The 19,488-nt window shown below is 37.4% G+C and overlaps 1 protein-coding gene across 1 annotated transcript in view; it reads right to left on the minus strand.

The window, feature by feature from the left end:
* SORCS2 (sortilin related VPS10 domain containing receptor 2) overlaps window positions 1–19,488 on the minus strand; it is a 541,923-nt gene that overhangs the window by 63,652 nt on the left and 458,783 nt on the right. Inside the window, exons 9-11 of the mRNA XM_062575300.1 lie at window positions 10,243–10,422; window positions 4,155–4,301; window positions 2,659–2,761 (exon numbers count right to left, since the gene is read on the minus strand). Of these exons, the coding sequence (XP_062431284.1) occupies window positions 2,659–2,761; window positions 4,155–4,301; window positions 10,243–10,422 (430 nt within the window). The remainder of the gene's footprint in view (window positions 1–2,658; window positions 2,762–4,154; window positions 4,302–10,242; window positions 10,423–19,488) is intronic.

Here is a 19,488-nt window from a genome sequence, read left to right on the forward strand (position 1 = left end):
CTTTGAGAATCAGGCCAAAAGAAATTCAAGCTCTTATAAAGTATTCCTTATAAGAAATACAAGTTCATAAGGATATGAGTTTTGCCAGATAAGACTGAATACGTGCACTGAATGACCTGAGCATCTGAATAATATAAATGCCAGTTAAAATTGAACTTGATTCAATTCTTCTATTTGAAAGGGGCATGCAGCTGCTCCTTAGAATTTTTAGGAAGACTCCAAAATAAGACCCTAATGCTCTAGTTGCATATACATGACCTTCTACCAGAAGAAGGATGTACAGCATTTTGGGCTTTTTAACCTAGTTAGATATACTACAGAATCACATAGAATCACAGACTGGTTGAGGTTGGAAGGGACCTCTGGAGATCATCTAGTCCAACCCCCCTGCTCAAGCAGGGTCACCTAAAGCATGCTGCACAGGTTTGTGTCCAGGTAGGTTTTGAATATCACCAGAGAAGGAGACTCCACAACCTCTCTGGGTAACCTCTTCCAGTGCTCTGTCACTCTCACAGTAAAGAAGTTGTTCCACATATTCAAGCGGAACTTCCTGTGTTTCATTTTTACCTGTTGCCTCTTGTCCTGTCACTAGGCATCACTGAAAAGTCTGGCCCCATCCTCTTGACACCCTCTCTTAAGGTATTTGTAGACGTTGATAAGATCCCCTCTCAGTCTTCTCTTCCCCAGGCTAAACAGGTCCAGCTCTTGCAACCTTTCCTCATAAGAGAGATTCTTCAGCCCCCTAATCATGTATCCATCTACGCCGGACTCTCTCCAGTAGCTCTATGTCTCTCTTGTACTGGGGATCCCAGAAATGGACACAGTACTCCAGATGTAGTCTTCACAGGGCTCAGCAGAGGAGGAGGATCACCTCCCTCGACCTGCTGGCAACACTCTTCCTAATGCACTCTGGTACACCACTGGCCTTCTTGGCCACAAGAGCATATTGCTGGCTCACAGTTAATTTGCTGTGTACCAGGACTCCCAGGTCCTTCTCCACAGAGCTGCTCCCCAGTAGTCAACCTCTGGCCTCTACTGGTGCATGATGCTATTCCTCCCTAGGTACAAGACCCTGCACTTGCCTTTGTTGAATTTCATGAGGTTACAAGTGATTGTGCCTCTCTACCATTTCAATTCCATTATAGGTTGACTCACAATCAAGTCAAATCAAATATATCAGTCCAGATCTTAAAGATATCTGAATATCATCAAAAAGGCTGCCTAATGTTCATGTTGAGGAAAGCTGTTGACAAGTTTACCCAGAAGGCATGATGAGACAATGCCACAAGGATAAAAACTCTCTCGACTTTTCTACTATCTGCCATCTCTAACATGATCTCAGAGGATAGTGTACTCACAAAACCCTCTCAATCAAAAAACAAATAAACAAACAAACAATCTCAAAAAACATCAATTCACCACATCAGAATTCTGTCTGTAAGGACAGGAAAAAATGAAATAGAATTAACAGATTCATAAATTAGACTAGATTGGTTAATTTGCTACCAAAAGGCAATCAAATATCATATGAAGGGGAAAAAAAAAAGAATTTAAATTAGAATAGCATAGCTTTGGAGTATTGTTGTGGAATAAGAACATCCTTTGCAGTGGAAGTTATTTTCTTAAACATTGAAATACACAAAATACGAATTAAACACATACTTCATAGAAATGTACTGACAAAGCTACTTTATAAATTTTTAACAAATTCTTAGTCTCACTCTTGTCAACAAAAATGTAGTAGCATTTCACTAAGTAGCATTACCTCCAGTAAAGTATTTTAAACTCCATTCACACTAGAGAAAGACTTCAAATCCAGTCATGCTGCAAGTAATGGTAGATGTCATTCTCTTCCAACACCAGATACGCTTGCCTTGATTTTTTCAGTAAATTTTCAAATAAGAATGTTTTTTATAAGACACTAGTGTAAGAGAAGGCAGGACACCTTAATGATTAAAAATAAAAATTAATGTATATTCAGGAAAAGAGAGGAAGTGCATGGGTGTATTTCACCATAACAGGAGAAGGCAGGACACCTTAATGATTAAAAATAAAAATAAATGTATATTTAGGAAAAGAGAAGCAGTGCATGGGTTATTTCACCATAACAAGATCTATAATATCAGAATAAAATGATGCAATTTAAGTATATTGAAAAAGCTCTTAGAACAGTTAAGACACAAAATCTCAGTAGTTTTGGAAAGAAGGAAAACAAAATTAAAAAAAAAAACAAATAGATGAATTAGAAGTATAGAAAGTAAAACAGACTTGTGTGAATATTTTTCATAATGAGTGGTCAGCACTGCAATGGAATTTCTTCATTAAGAAATTTCACTTTACTTCTGAGAAAAAGAAGTCATTCAGCCACTGCTACTCCTTCACGCCACACTAATGGAGAAAGCACCTATATATGCAGCTGCAATGCACAATGTATCCAGGCAACCGTAACAGATCTGCTGTGTTAGGAGAAGCAACTCTCTGACTTCAGTTACCTCTTCTGAGATCATTTGATCAAGTGATCCCCTAAAGCAATATTCTATAGGGAAAGCCACATTTTGGCAATGTTTAGAGCATGGTCAATGTTATTGTTCAAAAGACTAGTTCTACAAAGAACATCATCCACATTTCAGGTCTTAAAAAATACTATCATACATTTACCTGCCCCCATTATGAGACCCGGTGCAGTATCCTTTGTATGGACTGTTCCTGACACATATGGATTGTCTGCCCAGCGGAGATGGAGGTGAAGATAGCAATCAGGCTTGTGGGGTAAGAAGAAGACAGGTTTTTTTAAAAAAATGGTAACAATTACACTTTTATGCCAATGAAAGCACAATTAGAGAGTAGCTTCAGTGATGCATGTCTTTTTAGAGAAAGAGAATGGCTTTTTCCCATGCAGCAAAAGTCCAGATTGAAACAGTAATCTAACTGAGCTAACAAGAGTCTCTGGTACTGTCTCTTTAGTCAGCTGTGGTTTCAGCAAAAATGTCTGCAGACTCAAAGAGGTTAGCATGAAATTACAGAAGAAAAAATTCCTGTGACAGCACATGTGCTTAGAAATTCTGAGTAACAGCAACAAGTATTGCATGTCTCCTTGTCCCAAGTTACTAGCTAAAATGATGATTAAAAAAACTATTTGTACTGAAATTCCTTTGTTGGAAAACAGAGTCATATGCAAAATAATGTAATAACTTTCAGATACATTTGATCATCTCTCCTTGCTAATCATTTCCTGCTTCCTGCTATTTGTACAGTGTCACCTAAAAGTCATTATCGCTCCGACCGACATTTACAGTAATCTGGCCATTAAATTCACCAGAAGCAGGCTGTCAAGAATGACTGGGAGCTGGTTCTATCATAGTTAGCATAAGTCTTTCCACTAGCTTCAGAGAGCTTTGGATCAAGCCCTGCAGGCTTGAACCATGTACTGCAGTCTTGAACTCAACCGCACCCCACCTCCAGCCTTCCATTCTGCTGTGTAGGGAGGGATAAAATATCTGGCAGTGACAGGAATAAGGGAATTTACTTTGCTGAGCAATGCAGAGTTCAAAGACCACAGGAGCAGAGAGCCAATGAGAAAAATACAGGGTTTTCAGTACAGCCTGACATATAAGAAAATATAATGGGTAGCTGGGACATGTAAACTAACTGAAATAACATCATGACAAAAACAACAGACATTTTGATGGAATTAACCATGCGGTGTTTATTCCCAAGCAACTGTCAAGAATTCCCTTTAACAGGGTTATCTTGGTTTAAGATGAACAAAAATATGAAAGATGGAAACAGAAAAGGTATTGGTAAGCTGTACTTGTTTGATGAAGTGCCCCTTCTATCCAGACAGAAATGACTATTACAATTACTCTGAACTGTGTTTTGAGGCTGACACACAAGCAAAAAATGTCTTCTTTGTGTAACATCAGACTCTAAAATAAAGAATGCGGTGCTATAGACAGTCATGATGACTCATTCTAAAAGATAACTGGACTAACAGCTTGTGAAACCACTGTTCTTCTAGTGCAACTAAACTTGTCTCTCAGCTTAGCAGGTAAACTCAGCACAAAGCTCTTAGGCTGCCTAAACTACTGCACATCCTAGCATAGAAATAATTATTGTGCACTTTAGACAGAGGATAGGTTAAAAGAACCACTTACAGGTTTGCAGTTTGTTGGTTTACCATTCATATCAATGTCTGGAGGATTTAAAAAATCCCAGTCACGGCCTTTGTTGTAGGTTATTAGAGTTGTAACTTTCCCATCAATCTTCTGGTTGGCCAAAAAGACTCCTTTTACACCTCTGACCTAAAGTGTAAGTGAGAGATTGTTAGTGATTAGTGCACACACATATTTTCAGCAGGATTATTCTTTATTAGCTGTTCTTTTGTGGCTCTGAACAGTATACTTCAGGTAGTTTCTCCAGCAGAAAAGTGAACGATACTGAAAAAAAGAAGGAAAGGGAAAAGAACAAGAAAGAGAGAAAAGGGGAAGGGGAGAATGATTATTAACTGCTTTTTATTACTAAGTGTATTTAAAAGGATATATAGTTACCTCAATAGTAGAAATCCAAGCAAATTGCATGTTGTTCATAGAACTAAATGCAAAAGATTATGTTAGCATTGCCTGATAGTACACTACTGTTAAAATTGCTAATATATTTCTGCATTTTTTTAATATTCGCATCTTTAAAATGTTATACTGCAAATTAGTTAAGCAATGTATAACTGTAACTTGACTTCTACACATGTGAACACATTTATACGCACACAAGTCTACACAGGATCGGGCCTTTTATCACTAATGTTAATATACCTCCCATGTGTCAAGGGTAGCGTACAAAGTGTGCTTCAGTATTTAAAGGTAAACAGAATATCTCTATTTTTTTTCTGAACCTATAAACACTACTTGATATATTGCTTATTATCATTAGCAATTTCAATTTGACTGTCAGTTTTTAGTTTTGCTCTATGGATTTAGTACTTTAGCATTTATTTTATTTATGTTTGCTTTCCTTGTATCAGGGGCAAGAGCCTTAACCAGTATAAAACTCTACAGACCAACGTTCGTCCACTTTGATATATTTTTTAAATGTAGATATTTATTCAACATACTTTTTGGAGGATTATAATTTATGTGGCCTGCATATAAATAGTACCCAAATATATTAAAATCATGTAATATGGTAGAATCATAGAATCAGTAAGGTTGGAAGGGACCTCTGGAGATCATCTAGTCCAACCTCCCTGCTCAGCAGGGTCACCTACAGCATGGTAGACACGGTTGCATCCAGGCGGGCCTTGAAGATCTCCAGAGAAGGAGACTCCACAACCTCTCTGAGCAACCTGGTCCAGTGCTCCGACACTCTCACAGGGAAGAAATCCCCCCTCACGGTCAAGCTCGACTTCCTGTGCTTCAAATTCTGCCCATTGCCTCTTGTCCTGTCACATGGGATACCAGGAAAGAGTTTGTAATATAATCTAATATCTGACAAAAGAACACTGAATTAGAAAGCAGGGTTGGCTTTTGTAGTAAATGCAGAGAGCTCACCTCAGGAAGAATGACTGAGGTTTAAATGCTCCTAGGCATTTAAAATGCTTCCACATCTAGCCTCCCTCCACCTGCTTAACCTCTGAAAGAAAGTTTACAGGTCCTCTCTTCTCTTGGGTGCATTTAGTTGTTTTCAAAATGATCCTTATTAGAAAACTATTATAACTCAGAGTGTCAAAGTTAATATGGACCACTTCAGAAGCATCACGGCAGTAATTGCACCTTAGTATGTTTAGTTCTAGCTCTAACATCAATCCTGCTGTCAACCTCAGTATTTAAACTGAACGGTATTCGAGGAATTTCTCTTTTTGTTTAATACAAATAAACAGGAAACTGAACTGCAAAAAAAGAAAAAAAACCATTTGAATCTTTCTGGTATTCTTTCATCTGATGACTCCCAATATGGTGTAAAGGAATACTGGAATATCTTAAAACTTGTTTGTGAGCACTCTGAGTCTACAGACGAATTACACCAGGCTTACGCCAGTTTTGTTCCAGAGGATAAAACAGAATCAGCTTCATGCTTTTCCCAATGGCTGATTTTGCATTCTATACCTTCCATTACCGTTAGTGCTACTGCAGAGGCAAAATCAATAAAATAGCTGTCCTTGAGGATAACATGTACTTTATTACAGGCTGGTCAGTGTAATATCTACGCTAAAAAACCCTCTGTACAGAGTCTGTAGGAGGATGTAAATACCTTAGTTGTACTCAATTCTTCCGTCTTGTGCCAGTCAAAAACTGTTACCTGTGAACTCAGCTAGCAAAGTATTCTTGCTATTAAAGTTTCCTATGTGTCTAAAGACTTGATTCTGAGCATATCCAGCTCATTCTTGACATTCATAAGCAGGCTCATGCACAGAAAAACTCAGAGCTGGTACTCTCCTCCACCCACTTTGTTTGCAAGACAATTTTGTGAAGACTTTCCACTACCCAGTTCTGACATACAGCCCTTCTTCCTTAAACGTCTTATACATGTGGCAAGCTTACTTGTCCGGGATGATGGAAGCTCAGAATCATCTCCAAGTCAAAAGTACTTGCAGCAATAAACTACTTTGCAGTGCAGGATAGAAAAAGGAAGGGGAGGAAAGAAATGAGGAAGCTGTGTGCATCTGTTTTGAAGCAATTTCATCTTGCTGGGGAATTATTACATATACTACCTTCCACAGATAGCACAACAATGAATATGACTTAAATGCCTAACAGTTCAAACACTTACTTGGAACAGTAGACTTGAGCTTCACTTTCTGTGTAAATATTTTTTTGCAGTGAACACAACATTAAATATTTAAAAAATAATTAGATCAGGAACTGTAACTGAAGTTTCCATCTTCATTTGTGGATGGCCTAAACACTCAGTGATGCATCATGAGTATTTGTATCTCCTCTCTCTCTCTCCCTCTCTCTCATTCTTGTTTAATGAATATTTAATCATTCAATTGGAGACAGGCTTAGAATGTTCTCCTCTCCCACTCCCATCCCTATCCTAACCAACTTCTAGGGTAACCTCTCATCTCCAGAATATGGGAGGTATGAATTTCAATCCCATCACGCACAGAAAGGCCACAAAAAAAATTTCTTCCGATGTCCCAGTTAACTACACTCCTGCTGCTTTAAAAGACAAAAGCTGGCCAGTACTGCCTTCAGTAGCTGTATTTTAAATGAATGGCCTAACTCCTGATAGAAATAAGTTTGTAGGCAGTTATCTTTAGATAAATTTCAGAACTATGATGCTTGGAATGGTGCATTTGGCTAATTCAATCATAAAAAATAACTAATATAAAAAGTTTAAAGAGTGGAAGCTTTAAAACACCCAACCCTGTGCAGCATTTTCTAGTTCAACGGTCCTATGATCTATGCGAATTCACATCTGGCTTTTTCTGTAAATATCGTAACGCCTACACGTCAAAGTTGCTTTTTGGATTCTGTTGTGATGCCAATGCACCAAATCTGACTCAAGTCATTATGATAAAATTCTGTTATTAGTACCTTCCTGCAAAGAAGGGAGAAGATTCACATAGCAAATAGACTGATGTGCAAGAGAACACTTTTAAACACTGTGGAGTGTTCATCTACTTTGAGTAGTCCAGTAGTTACCTAAGACAGATGAACATGAAAAAATTCAAAAGGGTTTTCTGTATGACTTTCTTTGGATTTTTGGATTAGCTCTTGAAACGCTTATTTTTTAAAATAATTCAGTGGTTAGTTGTTCCCCAATATTAAAAAAAAAAAAAAACTTAGTACCCTATACACCTACTTTCTAAATAGGTTTTCTATTTTTCTACTATGTATTCTGTAGCTCATTAATTACTGCATTGTTCAGTTTGTTCTTAGTAACTGTTGAGTAACATTTTGTCCTGGTTGATGCAAAGTGGTAGTGTTCAGATGGCCCCTCGGAAATACAGAAAAAAATCAGCTATACAATATGAGTTTGCAATTATGACTTAAACATGTAAGATCTGTGGTTTGGGGGAAAAAAGTAAGGATGAAAAATAAGTACTGTAACTTGTGTAGCTCTTACCCACATAGGGAATCATAACAGGATCAGATATAGAACTGATATGTTCATTTTGAAAACATGTGAATCAGATTTGTGACCGGTTAATACCAGCAGCGCTTGATACAGATTTCAAGACTATGCTCCTTTTGGACTGTCATTTAATACCTTAGTTTTCTTTTTCTTTCCTTCTTTAAAGCACACCTTTTGAGAATTATTCCCCATTCACATACGCAGCAAGATCAGAAAAGAAATACAGTGCAAAAGAGATAAAGCATATAAAAGTGAATGAATGCAGACAGGTGGAAGCCTACAAAAGATTTTATAACAAATGCTTCAGTAAAAGATGAAATGAGGTCAGCAAAAGATAATGAAGACCAACAGTGCAAACTAAGCAGAACTCTGCATTGATTGAAAGAGAAATTCTCAAATCCATTGAGGATTTTCTCTGTGTTGTGTTGAAGATTCGTCTTCCAAATATGAGATACTTGCATTACCCAGAGAGAAATCCCAGACTAGACCAAAAAAAATGCTATCTCCAAGGGCTGTAACATGTCTTATCTTTATTAGCTATTTTGTACAGTGTAAATAAATCATACCTTACTTCTAGATACGAATACGTGATCACATTCCAGTCAGGAAGATGGACAATAATTATTTACCCTACAAGCTATCTGAAAGCTATAGGCTTCTCAATATAAACAAATAAAATTGTCCACTTACAGTGTAAATCTATTCCAAAAACCAGCTCCGAAGAAATGGAATTGTGTGGCTCCATGTCTACTGTCTTTCTATTACTCTTTATTATATGCACATTGTCTTTTTAATGCAGCCCTACAAATTAATTCAATGTATGCCCATACACAATAATCTAGGATCTCCCCCTCTCTTTCATTATCAAATCTGCCCTCAGTAACATTTTGAAATTCTTAAATAATTAATGAAACTGAATTAAGTATTTAACTCTGTTGATAAAAGAACAGCTGGGGTGGCATCTCTGCACAACCTAATTGAGACATGCTCCAAGTGATGCATGGAGAAGACATTTGCAGCTGATTCTTTTAGCTCTGCATCCTGCAGGTGTGACTAGGAGCAAAAGCAGCAAAATGAAGCTCTCTTTTAAATCACCCTGTATAGGTTTGCTCATTAAGAAGCTGTCTCATTTCTAAATAAAGAAAATCTAGATAATGATCTGTGCATGCACTGGTAATGATACACTTGTCTCCTTTACTACAGCCTATTCAAAAAGAAAAACCTAAATAAAGATGGATAACACAAGGGGGAAAAAAACACCAACACATTCTCATCTCTAAGTATGACTTATATCTAGAATTACTATGAATATTTTCCAAAGAAGTCTGTTGCAAATAGATTTTTTTTTCAACTAATAGCATTTATATTGGAGTGTAAAAATGGCCAAGTTAGATCAGTCCACACAGTTTAATGTCCTGTCTGTGATAATGGCCAGTACTAGAAAGAACAAAAACAGGACAAATATCCACCCAATTACATTTAAATGTCATCATCAACAGGAACGGAACTGATGACTGTTTGTGTCATCCTTCAAAAATGCTCTGTTCTTTAATGTCTTATTTTGACAAATGCATTAAGTTTACAACCCAAGACAGAACTGATTATAGGAGAAAGAGTCTCGTAGCAAATACTAGTGGCATAAAACACTTACTGAAAGCAAGTGGACCTGCTGTCCAATAAAAATCTAATTTTGTTGGTTTTTCACTTGTCAAAGCTGACACACACAATCCAGCACGAGGCTCACAGGATTTTTATTTATGATCCTACTGGCTAGAAATGACCTAATCTAAGTCAGGAAGTGCATTAGTGAGTCACCTACAAGCAAAAAGCTGTGCATAGGCAGTTGCCTAACTTCTTACTTCATCTGTAACACGTTGTGCTGTCAACTTCATTTTTCAATACCTAAAAAACCCAAATCAAACAAAACCCCCTCCACCAACCCTGTTTTTGCACATCCTTGGAACGCTATACCACAAATTTAGTTCTCAAAACCCACAGCGCATTAGTATGAAAAGAAAGAAAATTATAAATAGTAATGAAAACTATGAAGAAGAGAGTCTTGTCTTTTTATATTAAAGATAACTGTAAAAAATTGCTAATATAAAAATCCACACATATTGCACACTGGAACAGATAAAAAGGGAAGAGGGCTTCTGAACAGCATCCTACCTCAAGAATATCTATCATGACATTCTCTTCTGGTTGTTTTGTGCTCCGGACATTCTCTAGCAGGAGGGAGTAGTAAACACCTTGTGGATCCGACTGGTACAGGTTGTATGTGTCTGTCTGGTACCACTCTTGAACAGCCACAAATACCTGGTTTTCATCTGTACTGATTATCTGTAAATCCTGTAGAAAAATAAGATACAAAATGACTCATTTTCCCATCACCTCTCTTTTGCAACAATAACCTGGCCAGGAGTACCAGAGGAAAAAATTATCTACTTGAAAGTTCAGTGACAGTAATCTCTCAACCTAATACTAACAAACACACTGTATCTCACCACTCCAAAATGGCCAGTCACTGGCTTCTGGCTACAGATTATCATAGGGAATGCAAACTAGAATAATGAAGATCAAAAATCATGAAACGTGTGAAGACTGTTCTCCTTTGGCTTTTCTGAGAGTCAAGTTATTGAAGGAAATTCACAGTTAGTGGGTTTCAACATAAAAAGCTGCTGTCAATTTTGGCAATTTCATAAGAGGATAAGAGTGAAAAGGAAAAAAATATATAGTAAATTATTTTCCAAGATCTAGATGAGAGTCAAGGAAAAATCTGTATGTTCTGAAACATGATAAACAAAGAAAACAATATAAAAATAATCTACAAGTACCAAAAGAAATAAGAACTACTTTGGCCAGAGTTCTTTTAGTTTTCCCAGATCCGTCACACCAAACTATTTAGAGAAAAAATGCACAACTGAGGAAAACAATTTAACACTAATATTAAACAGAAGAAATAGAACAGGAAGTATCTTAGTAAACAGAAAATAGGATATGAATTTGCAATAGCACAGGGCAACAGAAAGGTGAATATTAGGTCTACATTAAAAGAAGTTTGATTCTTTCAATCTAATTGTTAAATAGTGACTGTTTTGGAACAGGAATGCCAGCAAAACACTACAGTTGATCCCAGTAGGTTCTGTAAAAAGATTATTAAATGTACAGAATTTTTCATCTGCTGCCTTAAATCAAGTTGATATGTGACTAGGCAATTCATATTATACCACACTGAGCACTGAGGTTGCCTTTTCTGTTACATCCTTAAAATAGTTTATCCAATAAATTATCCAATAAACAGAGATGGAAGTGCGAGAGTCAAATGAAGAAGTAAAGAAGGGTAAACAGTACATTTTTCTTTTTTTCAAAGTGGAAAAGCTGTAGAAAATCCTTACTCTCCTGTGTTGCTAGAGCTGTTAGCAAGCTTTCAGCAAAATTATCAGCTGTTATTAAAATAAAACACTTACATGGTGCTATAAAAAATGCAAAGCTTTCTTGCACTTTCCCAAGTATTTAGAATCTAAACAAGACTTAAAGAGCGAATGCAAAATGACTCATAGGATAGACCTGCAAAGAAGAGAGGCAACTGATAATATAAAAGGACGTTTCAACGAACAATTGTAAAGAAGGAAAGGTAAGACAAGCAGCAAGACTGCTGTAAGACAAAAGAGTTTGCGGGAATAAAGCCACAAAACTGAGTCTTCACTAACGTAACTCTGCTGCCTTCTATAGAGTTATTTTGGATTACTTTGGTGTAAAGAGAAAAGAATCTAACATTTATCAAGAGAAGGATAAACAGTGGGGTCAGGCTGCAGTGGCTATATGAGGTGGCACTTTGGCACAGGCAGAGATAGGCCAGGAGCAGACACAGTTCTCATTCCTCAGGGTGTGATGGGAGGCAGATGCAGAGCATTCCTACGGGACAGTGTGGAAGCAATGAAGAAAAGCCAAACTGTGTGGTGCAGAAGAGCAGGAAGAAATTCGGACAGACTAGAGGGAATAGGTGAAAGGAGGATGGGTTAGACTGCAGAAGTTATCTGTAACAAGTGAGAGCTTATTTCTCTCTTGGATCTAATTGTTACTAAGTGTACAAGTGTTTGACACCCTATTTTTTTTTTTTTTTTTGAGGCAAGAACCTCACAGATCCTGATTTTAGCAATTAAAATTGCCTTCCAGTTTCCTTGAACTTTCTTTCATTCAGAGTTTATACTTTCAGACTTCCAGTTCAGTCTTATCACTGTCACTTTTAACAGTGATTCTCTTTTTTGTTTCCCTAAAGAAGCAAAGGTCCTTTAGTTAGACTGCCTTGCAGTAATCCTGCAGAACCCTTTCTGCCCACAGTCGTGACAAAATCCTCTGAGAAAATTAACTGATGAAGTAAGGAAAGCTGTAAATTTCATGCCCAATTCTTAAACATTCTTTAAACTTCCGAATGATACAGTCTGTTTAAATTCAGCTAAAACAAAGCTATACTAAAACCCTTTCACTTGCATGCCACTCTCTTACCATTCCTATGCTGGCAAATTGTAATTAAAAAGAAGAAGAAACTGATCAACCAATACAGAAGTCCAGTTATCCAATACAGAAGCCCAGCTCAACAGCTGATAACCAACTGAGGAAGACACAATGCCAACGAAAACTGCTAGACAAAACTTAAAGTCACTAAAGAGTTAACTAGTAAGTAAAACACCCGAGAGAGAAGAAATATCTTGATTCAGGGAATGCGATTTTTTATTGCTTTATCTAATTCATGGTCACAGATACTTCCTTAGGCTCTAATCTCTGCAGATTCCTTAGGCAAAGTATTCATTCCTTGATTATTTCACCCTTGGATTATCATAATCACCTTCACGCTGGACCTCCTGTTTACTCTCTCCACATTCTGCAGGATGTTCAAAGCCCTGCTGATCACTTACTTCTTCCAGTAAGCTGGCTATTCACATACTATTTTCTCAAATTCATTGACAAGCATCTGCTTGGCTAATTTTAGAGCTCCTCGGGATTTGGAAAATTCCTTATCATCACTAATTAGATTTTTGTTTATGTCCAGGATGCCTTTTTATGTTCACACAATATTTGTGTACATAGCCTTTTCTTTCCTTTCTATGTTCAAATGAGAGAGTTCCTGCACTTTCAGGTGCCCTAAGGCAGAATCTTCCTCCAGGTTTGCCACATCAACCATGCCATTTCATCTAATGAAATTTCTCCATGGACATCCTTTCTCTCATCTCTACCACTTTAGCTTTGTTCTGTCCATTCTGCCGTGTTCCTTCTGACACCCTATGTCTTGCTAACCCAAACATCCATACATCCAATCTCTTGCCATTTTCACTTCTCTCTCTCCTTTTTGTAATTTGTTTGTGAAGCTCACTAACAGCAACCTATATCAGAAACAAACCATCATTCCCCAATACAATCCCTAAGGTCAGCCAGCCAATTTTCTCTTTGCTTTGTCTCATCTTTTTAGGTTGCAAGGTCTTGTACAGTTCTGAGAATACTACACGTACTGCTAGTTGTATTGTCCAAAGCTCCTTTTCTTTACTTCTAAGACTCTGTGAAACTTCTCAGTTCTGTTTCCTACAATGCTTCTTAAGCACTATGTTCTGTAAATTCCTTTGTCATAACGTTGCCTTCGCTCTCCTCTCTATACTGGCTGTTGTTACACCAAGCACAGATTCTGTACGATCATCACTAAAAATCTATGGAGCTATTCATAGGTCCAGATCAGTGGCTTTCAACCCAGGACCAGGGACAGGCCTACAGAGCAACACAGAAGTCTGTGAAGTGCTCTAAAATCCACAATGTAAACAAGTCCATAGGCCTGTTTGTCTATGGATGTATGACAGAAGACACAAAACAGTTTTCAAATATGTAATGAGCTGCCCAAGGCAAAGGGAATAAACTGTCTTCTATGTCTATTGGGAATTTAATACTCTGTGTGAATCACAGCTAAGAAGATCTAGGTCAGACATCAGAAAATCCTTCTACGGTAAGGGCTGGTCATAAACATCGAGGATAAATTGCTTTGGGAGGTAAAATAATCTTTATCCTTGGGAGCTGTTAAGAGTATGTTAGACAAACATCCGTGAGGACTGGTTTAAGGCAGATGACCATACTTTGGAAAAGGACATCTCAAGATCCATTCCTTGACTATTGTCTATGATCCTGTAAAAATGGGGAAAAATAAAAGCACTGCTTAATGAGCTTTCTTGAAATTTTGCAGGTGTATCTGGGAATGTCACTAAAAATAACAGTATTTTTTAAAATGTAAAAGCTGTAACTTCTTAACTATACTACAGAAAGTATGAAATTTCTAGACAAATACAAATTTAAATTGATCATAGAATTAGAATTAACAGCAACCAGAATTAAGGTTTTGAATCAGAATTCCTTCTATACAAAATGCTAAACAATCCTGCAAGTGATCAAAGACTGCATATTAAAAACCGATATTAAACAAGGCATCTAATGACAGGTCATACCACTTCTGTTCTCTCAGTGACTTCTAAGCTAATTCATATCTGACATCAATAGCAGAGAACATAATAATTCAAACAAACACTAAGACAGCTTCAAAGCAATACCAGAAATAGTTGGGTAAAATCCTGCCAAAAGATAGGAATTTCGTTGAAGTGACACTCATCACATGGATAGACTGGTATACTAAACAATACAAATGAGTCTGAAGTGCCTGTGTTACAGTGTGCTCCTTCCTCCCCACCAAACCTGATGTCTTCTTCCACCTTGCAACCTGACCTCTCCATAAACAGCACATAGCCAAGAGCTAACCAAGCATGCACCCATGCAAATGTGGCTAGTATGCAAATATGACCATGAGTTAAACATCTTACTCCATTAATAGAAGGCAGCCCAGAGCCCATTGAGCTCTCCCGCACAGTAGCAGGCTGCACAGCAGGATCTCCCCTTGAGCAAGAACACCTCTCAAGGTTACCTGTAGAGGTTGAGAGATCCCTTACCTGTGACAGATCCTTGGTAAGCGACTAATAGCATACAGACTTTGCTAAATTGCATCTCTGATTGACCGTGCTCATAATCCTTTAGACATAAGCCGTTGACCAAGTCTGGGACTAAGATTGGATCCAGCCGCACCCAACTCCTCTGAGGAGGAGTTTGGGAAACAAAGGGGTCCCCTCTGAACCTCACAATTCAATGGGCAGGTCTCCTTGACAATTTTGTCAACCCTTCCCTCCAAGCAGTAAATAACCAAGTATACCTTGTCATTGAATCTTGTTAAACTTTCTTACCATAGAACTTTGTTAAATCACTATCTTATCTCAATAAAACATATTGCTGCTTCTCTCTTATGAGTGAAGTGCATCACTCACCCATGACAGCACGCATATGATGCTGAAAGAACTGTGCACAGTCGACCATGAAATGGAGAGCAAGCATCCAAGAAACTCCTCCAGCATGTGGAGAGTAAGGATCAGATTTTCCTAACAATATCCATACTGCCCCAGAATTATTTGTTGACTTTCAACAGTGAGGTACTAACATGATCACTCTAACATTTTCCCAAAATTATGTGCTTTTAATGAAGGTAAATCTGTTTTCACAGAAGTCTGAATGAACACCAGATCCAAAGTCAAAATCTGCCAAGAAGTCCAAGAGCATAAACAGTTGAGAAAGTTTTCATTTTTGGAGGTGATGTTTGCTGTGAGGAAGGAAAGAGAACCTTATTGTTTCCACCTTATACCATCCCATGTCATCTACACATAGTAACTCAGATGCCTATAAACCTGTTAATACCTTTTAGAATTTTATATTCAAGAAACACGCAATCTGGTTTGCTATATTACTAACTGTGATAAGAAACCCTATAACACAAACATAGGATTATACCCAGAAGACATAAGAATATGAAAGATGACAAGGATCACATAGCAAGCCAATGATCCCTTGTGCAGGCAAAACGTGCTGATGAACTAGAAAATGCCATCAAATAAAAATAGGATCCATGATAGTCTGTGTAATGTTACACAGGCAGAACCGTGGAGCTTTAGAAAAAAAGACAAATACAAAAGAAACTCAAATTCCTGCTTTTTAAATTGTACAATATTCAAACCAATGTCATAACTTTTCCCGCTTTCAATCTTTTAATGCTTAGGTTTGGCAATGTGTTAACCTGAAGCAAGTGATAAGTTAAACAGAGAATTACCAGGAGTAAATGTATCACAAGTTCAACATATGTAAGCACTCAGAATTGTGCAGTATCAGCCTTGACCTCCAGATGCACCACATTTATACCCCTATAATCTCTTAAGTACAAGCAAGGTAACTGGATGGCATATATCCCAAAGATAATCTCCCTAATCTTCTTTGCCTGGCTGAGTAAAATGGTGCAAAGGGAGAAATCAATAACAAGTTACACCGTGAAGAAAAGAACAACTCCCTGAACCCACCTCAAATGGATTTGTAAGACTGGGGAGCCATTCAGACAGGCAGCTGCTACATTGGCTCACTTGGTATTTCTGTGACACTTCCCAGGGAAGGAATACTTCTACTGCATCAAATATACTACTATTTATATTTATATTTTACTTCTCTTTACTCCATTTTCAGTAGGCACTCCAATGGCCTTTAGAAGGATGACGTAGTAGTCCTACTTCAGCTGCAAACTGCTCTTCTGCCTAACATAGACTAACAAACTCAGCCTAAGCATCCATTGAGTGATGGGTGGCAGAGGTGGTGAAGTGACTACCCATGCAGAGAAACAATTCTTGGGAGATTAAGAGCCTAGCTAAATGAGTTTTTGTATTCTCACTAATTAGTAATCAAACCATCATACAGCCAAGGCTTCAAGAAAATATGGTGTGATGAAAAAAAAGGCTACATGAATCTTTCCTGTCATTTCTACTGTTAATGAATGGACCTATTTAAGGAGTCCTTGAAAAAGTTACAGTCAGAGGGAGCTTGACAGAGAAGAAAATATATTCTTCAAAAGATTGATGATTATTTAGGGAAAAGGAGTAAAACTGTTAAAAAAAATAATTTTAGCAGTGTCATACCTATTACTGAATGATGCAGGTAAGTGTGGAAGAAAACTTACGGTTAAAAGTGATGCATATCTAGGATATTTTTGGTTTGGTCAACATCTTTTGTTAATGTGTTGTTAGCAGCACATGGTGCTTAACCTATCAGAATGAGCTAGTTCCCAGTTTTATAATCAGTCACATTATAGTAAGATTTAAAATCTCTAATAAGGAGTAAAACCTAATGTAATCCTTCTCCAAACCATACTTCTCTAAGAGAGGTGAATCTGAGCTGCAAGGAACTTGTATGCAAAGATATGCGACAACTCTCCTGATGGGGCTACAACTCACAACCCTCAGTACAACTGTCCCCCAGAGAAGCTGACGCTGAAGCCCCTGTTCTGAGTTGAAAATGACCCAGCAGGGCCTGTGGAGGCCAACATCTCTGGATTTCCCTGGACCACACCTGCGTCACTAGTCAGCCACCTCACAACACAAACGTAATCCTGTTGCTCTCGGCTATGAGAAGGATTTGGTATTAATTTCCTAGAAATTATTCACCTCTGTTCTAGCTTTAGCATCAGAGAACAAGCAATTTCTATAAAATAGAATATAGGTTCTGCATAATATCCAACTTAGCTTAAAACAATAGCTCCAAATTTACTGTACTTTTAGGGAGAGCATACTGCCAACCTCTAACACTGACCTTACCAACCTCTGTTACTACTCTGACTGGCAGCAGTCAGCATATGAGCTCTGTGATTCAAATTCAAAGGACTGTCAGTAAACAAACATGCTAAAGAAAGATCTCTACATAGCAGGGAAAAGACCTAAAAGAAAAATCTGATTTCTACTCATTAGATGGCCACCACCAGCTCTGTTCTCTGTATATGAATATGTAGCTCCAATGTGCTACAAAAAGGTGATCTACGTGGCACCATGGAGCTGGAGCCTAAAAGACATGATGAACAAAATGACACTCAGTAAAAGTAAAGTTTGGCTAGAAGCTGCTTTTAGCTATGCAGTCAGTTTTTTATTCACAAGCAAGGAGGCCCTGAAATATTCCAAATACATATATACAAACATATATCCTTCTCTAGGATTTTGCTTTGGGGTGTATTTGGACAAATTCAAATCAAAACCCAAACACAAACATAAACAATATTTAAAAAATTGAATAATTTTCTGTAGCTTTTTAGCTTCTCTGTGGCTGAAGAAAAACATCAAATAACTTTTTTAATTACTCATTTTTAAAATGTTTATTCCATCTTCATTAATAAAATCGGAGTGAAACACAGCTGTACTGAGAAAGAATAATACCTGAAGTGCCCAGTATTGTTTCCTCAGGCTAGGGCTTGGTGATCCAGCATACCTCTCCTAATGTTATTAGAGAGATCTTTGACCAGCCTGTAGTATTTTCTGCCTTGTCCACTGTTATCCATTGCCTGTACAAACTCTGGCCCGTGACACGCAACATTTTGCAGAGACCACTTGGAAAGAGATTTTTTCAGGCCTCATTCCATTCTCTTGAGAAAAAGAAATAAAGCCTATTTTAGACCTGCTTAATCTCCTGGTTAGGCAGAATTGACTATTTACAAAAACTGAAACTCAGTTAGTTATTTCAAAAAGCTTGTAATTTTGTTTAAAAAAAAAAACTTTAAGAAAATTCCTTGTAAATTCTTTCATTATGTTTATCTCCTACCACCATACATGTAGCAACTCAATGTCATGTGTCCTCAAAGCACTGTTGATATGCCAGTGCCTTTGCTGATATTCCATTTCTTTGCAAAATTTCATCAGTAATTTGCTCATATTAATCTTTCCCTTCTGTTCAAATTGGATTGGAATATGCATTTTTATGGCACTGTGATGAGTCTCATTGAAATATGGTGGGATCAAAAAATTTCACAGAGCTATGCTCTTATTTATTTCATATTCAGTATCTAAAATATAATGTAAAGGGTAGCAAATCACTTTTAAGAATATATCTTTTACAGAAAGGTTAAAATCTCTCATATTCACTACTGTTCTAATGAATGTCAGGCTTCCAGGCCCTCTTAGTGAAATTTTCAGCTCTGTTGTGTGCAGATACCAAAGAAACTTTTCTTGGAGGCATCATCAAAATGCTAAGGAGATGCAGTTTGTTTCGTTCCACTTACTGGGTACTGCCTGAACTAGAATCAACACAAAAACATCCTTTTCCAAATTACACAGTCATCCTGTTCCTAGCTAGCTATTGACTCTCTCCAAAATGAAACCATTAACTTCTAATTTATTTATTCAGTCAAGCCTGGAGTTAATCTGCTTAGCAGGGAAAAAAGACAAATAAACAAAAACTGTATTTTCCAAGACAAAGAATTTAGCATGCAGCATTATTTCAAATAATCCAGACTACATATGACAGAAATATGTGAGTTACGCC

This window comes from Rhea pennata, chromosome 4 (assembly GCF_028389875.1).
Source record: "Rhea pennata isolate bPtePen1 chromosome 4, bPtePen1.pri, whole genome shotgun sequence".
Lineage (NCBI taxonomy): Eukaryota > Metazoa > Chordata > Aves > Rheiformes > Rheidae > Rhea > Rhea pennata.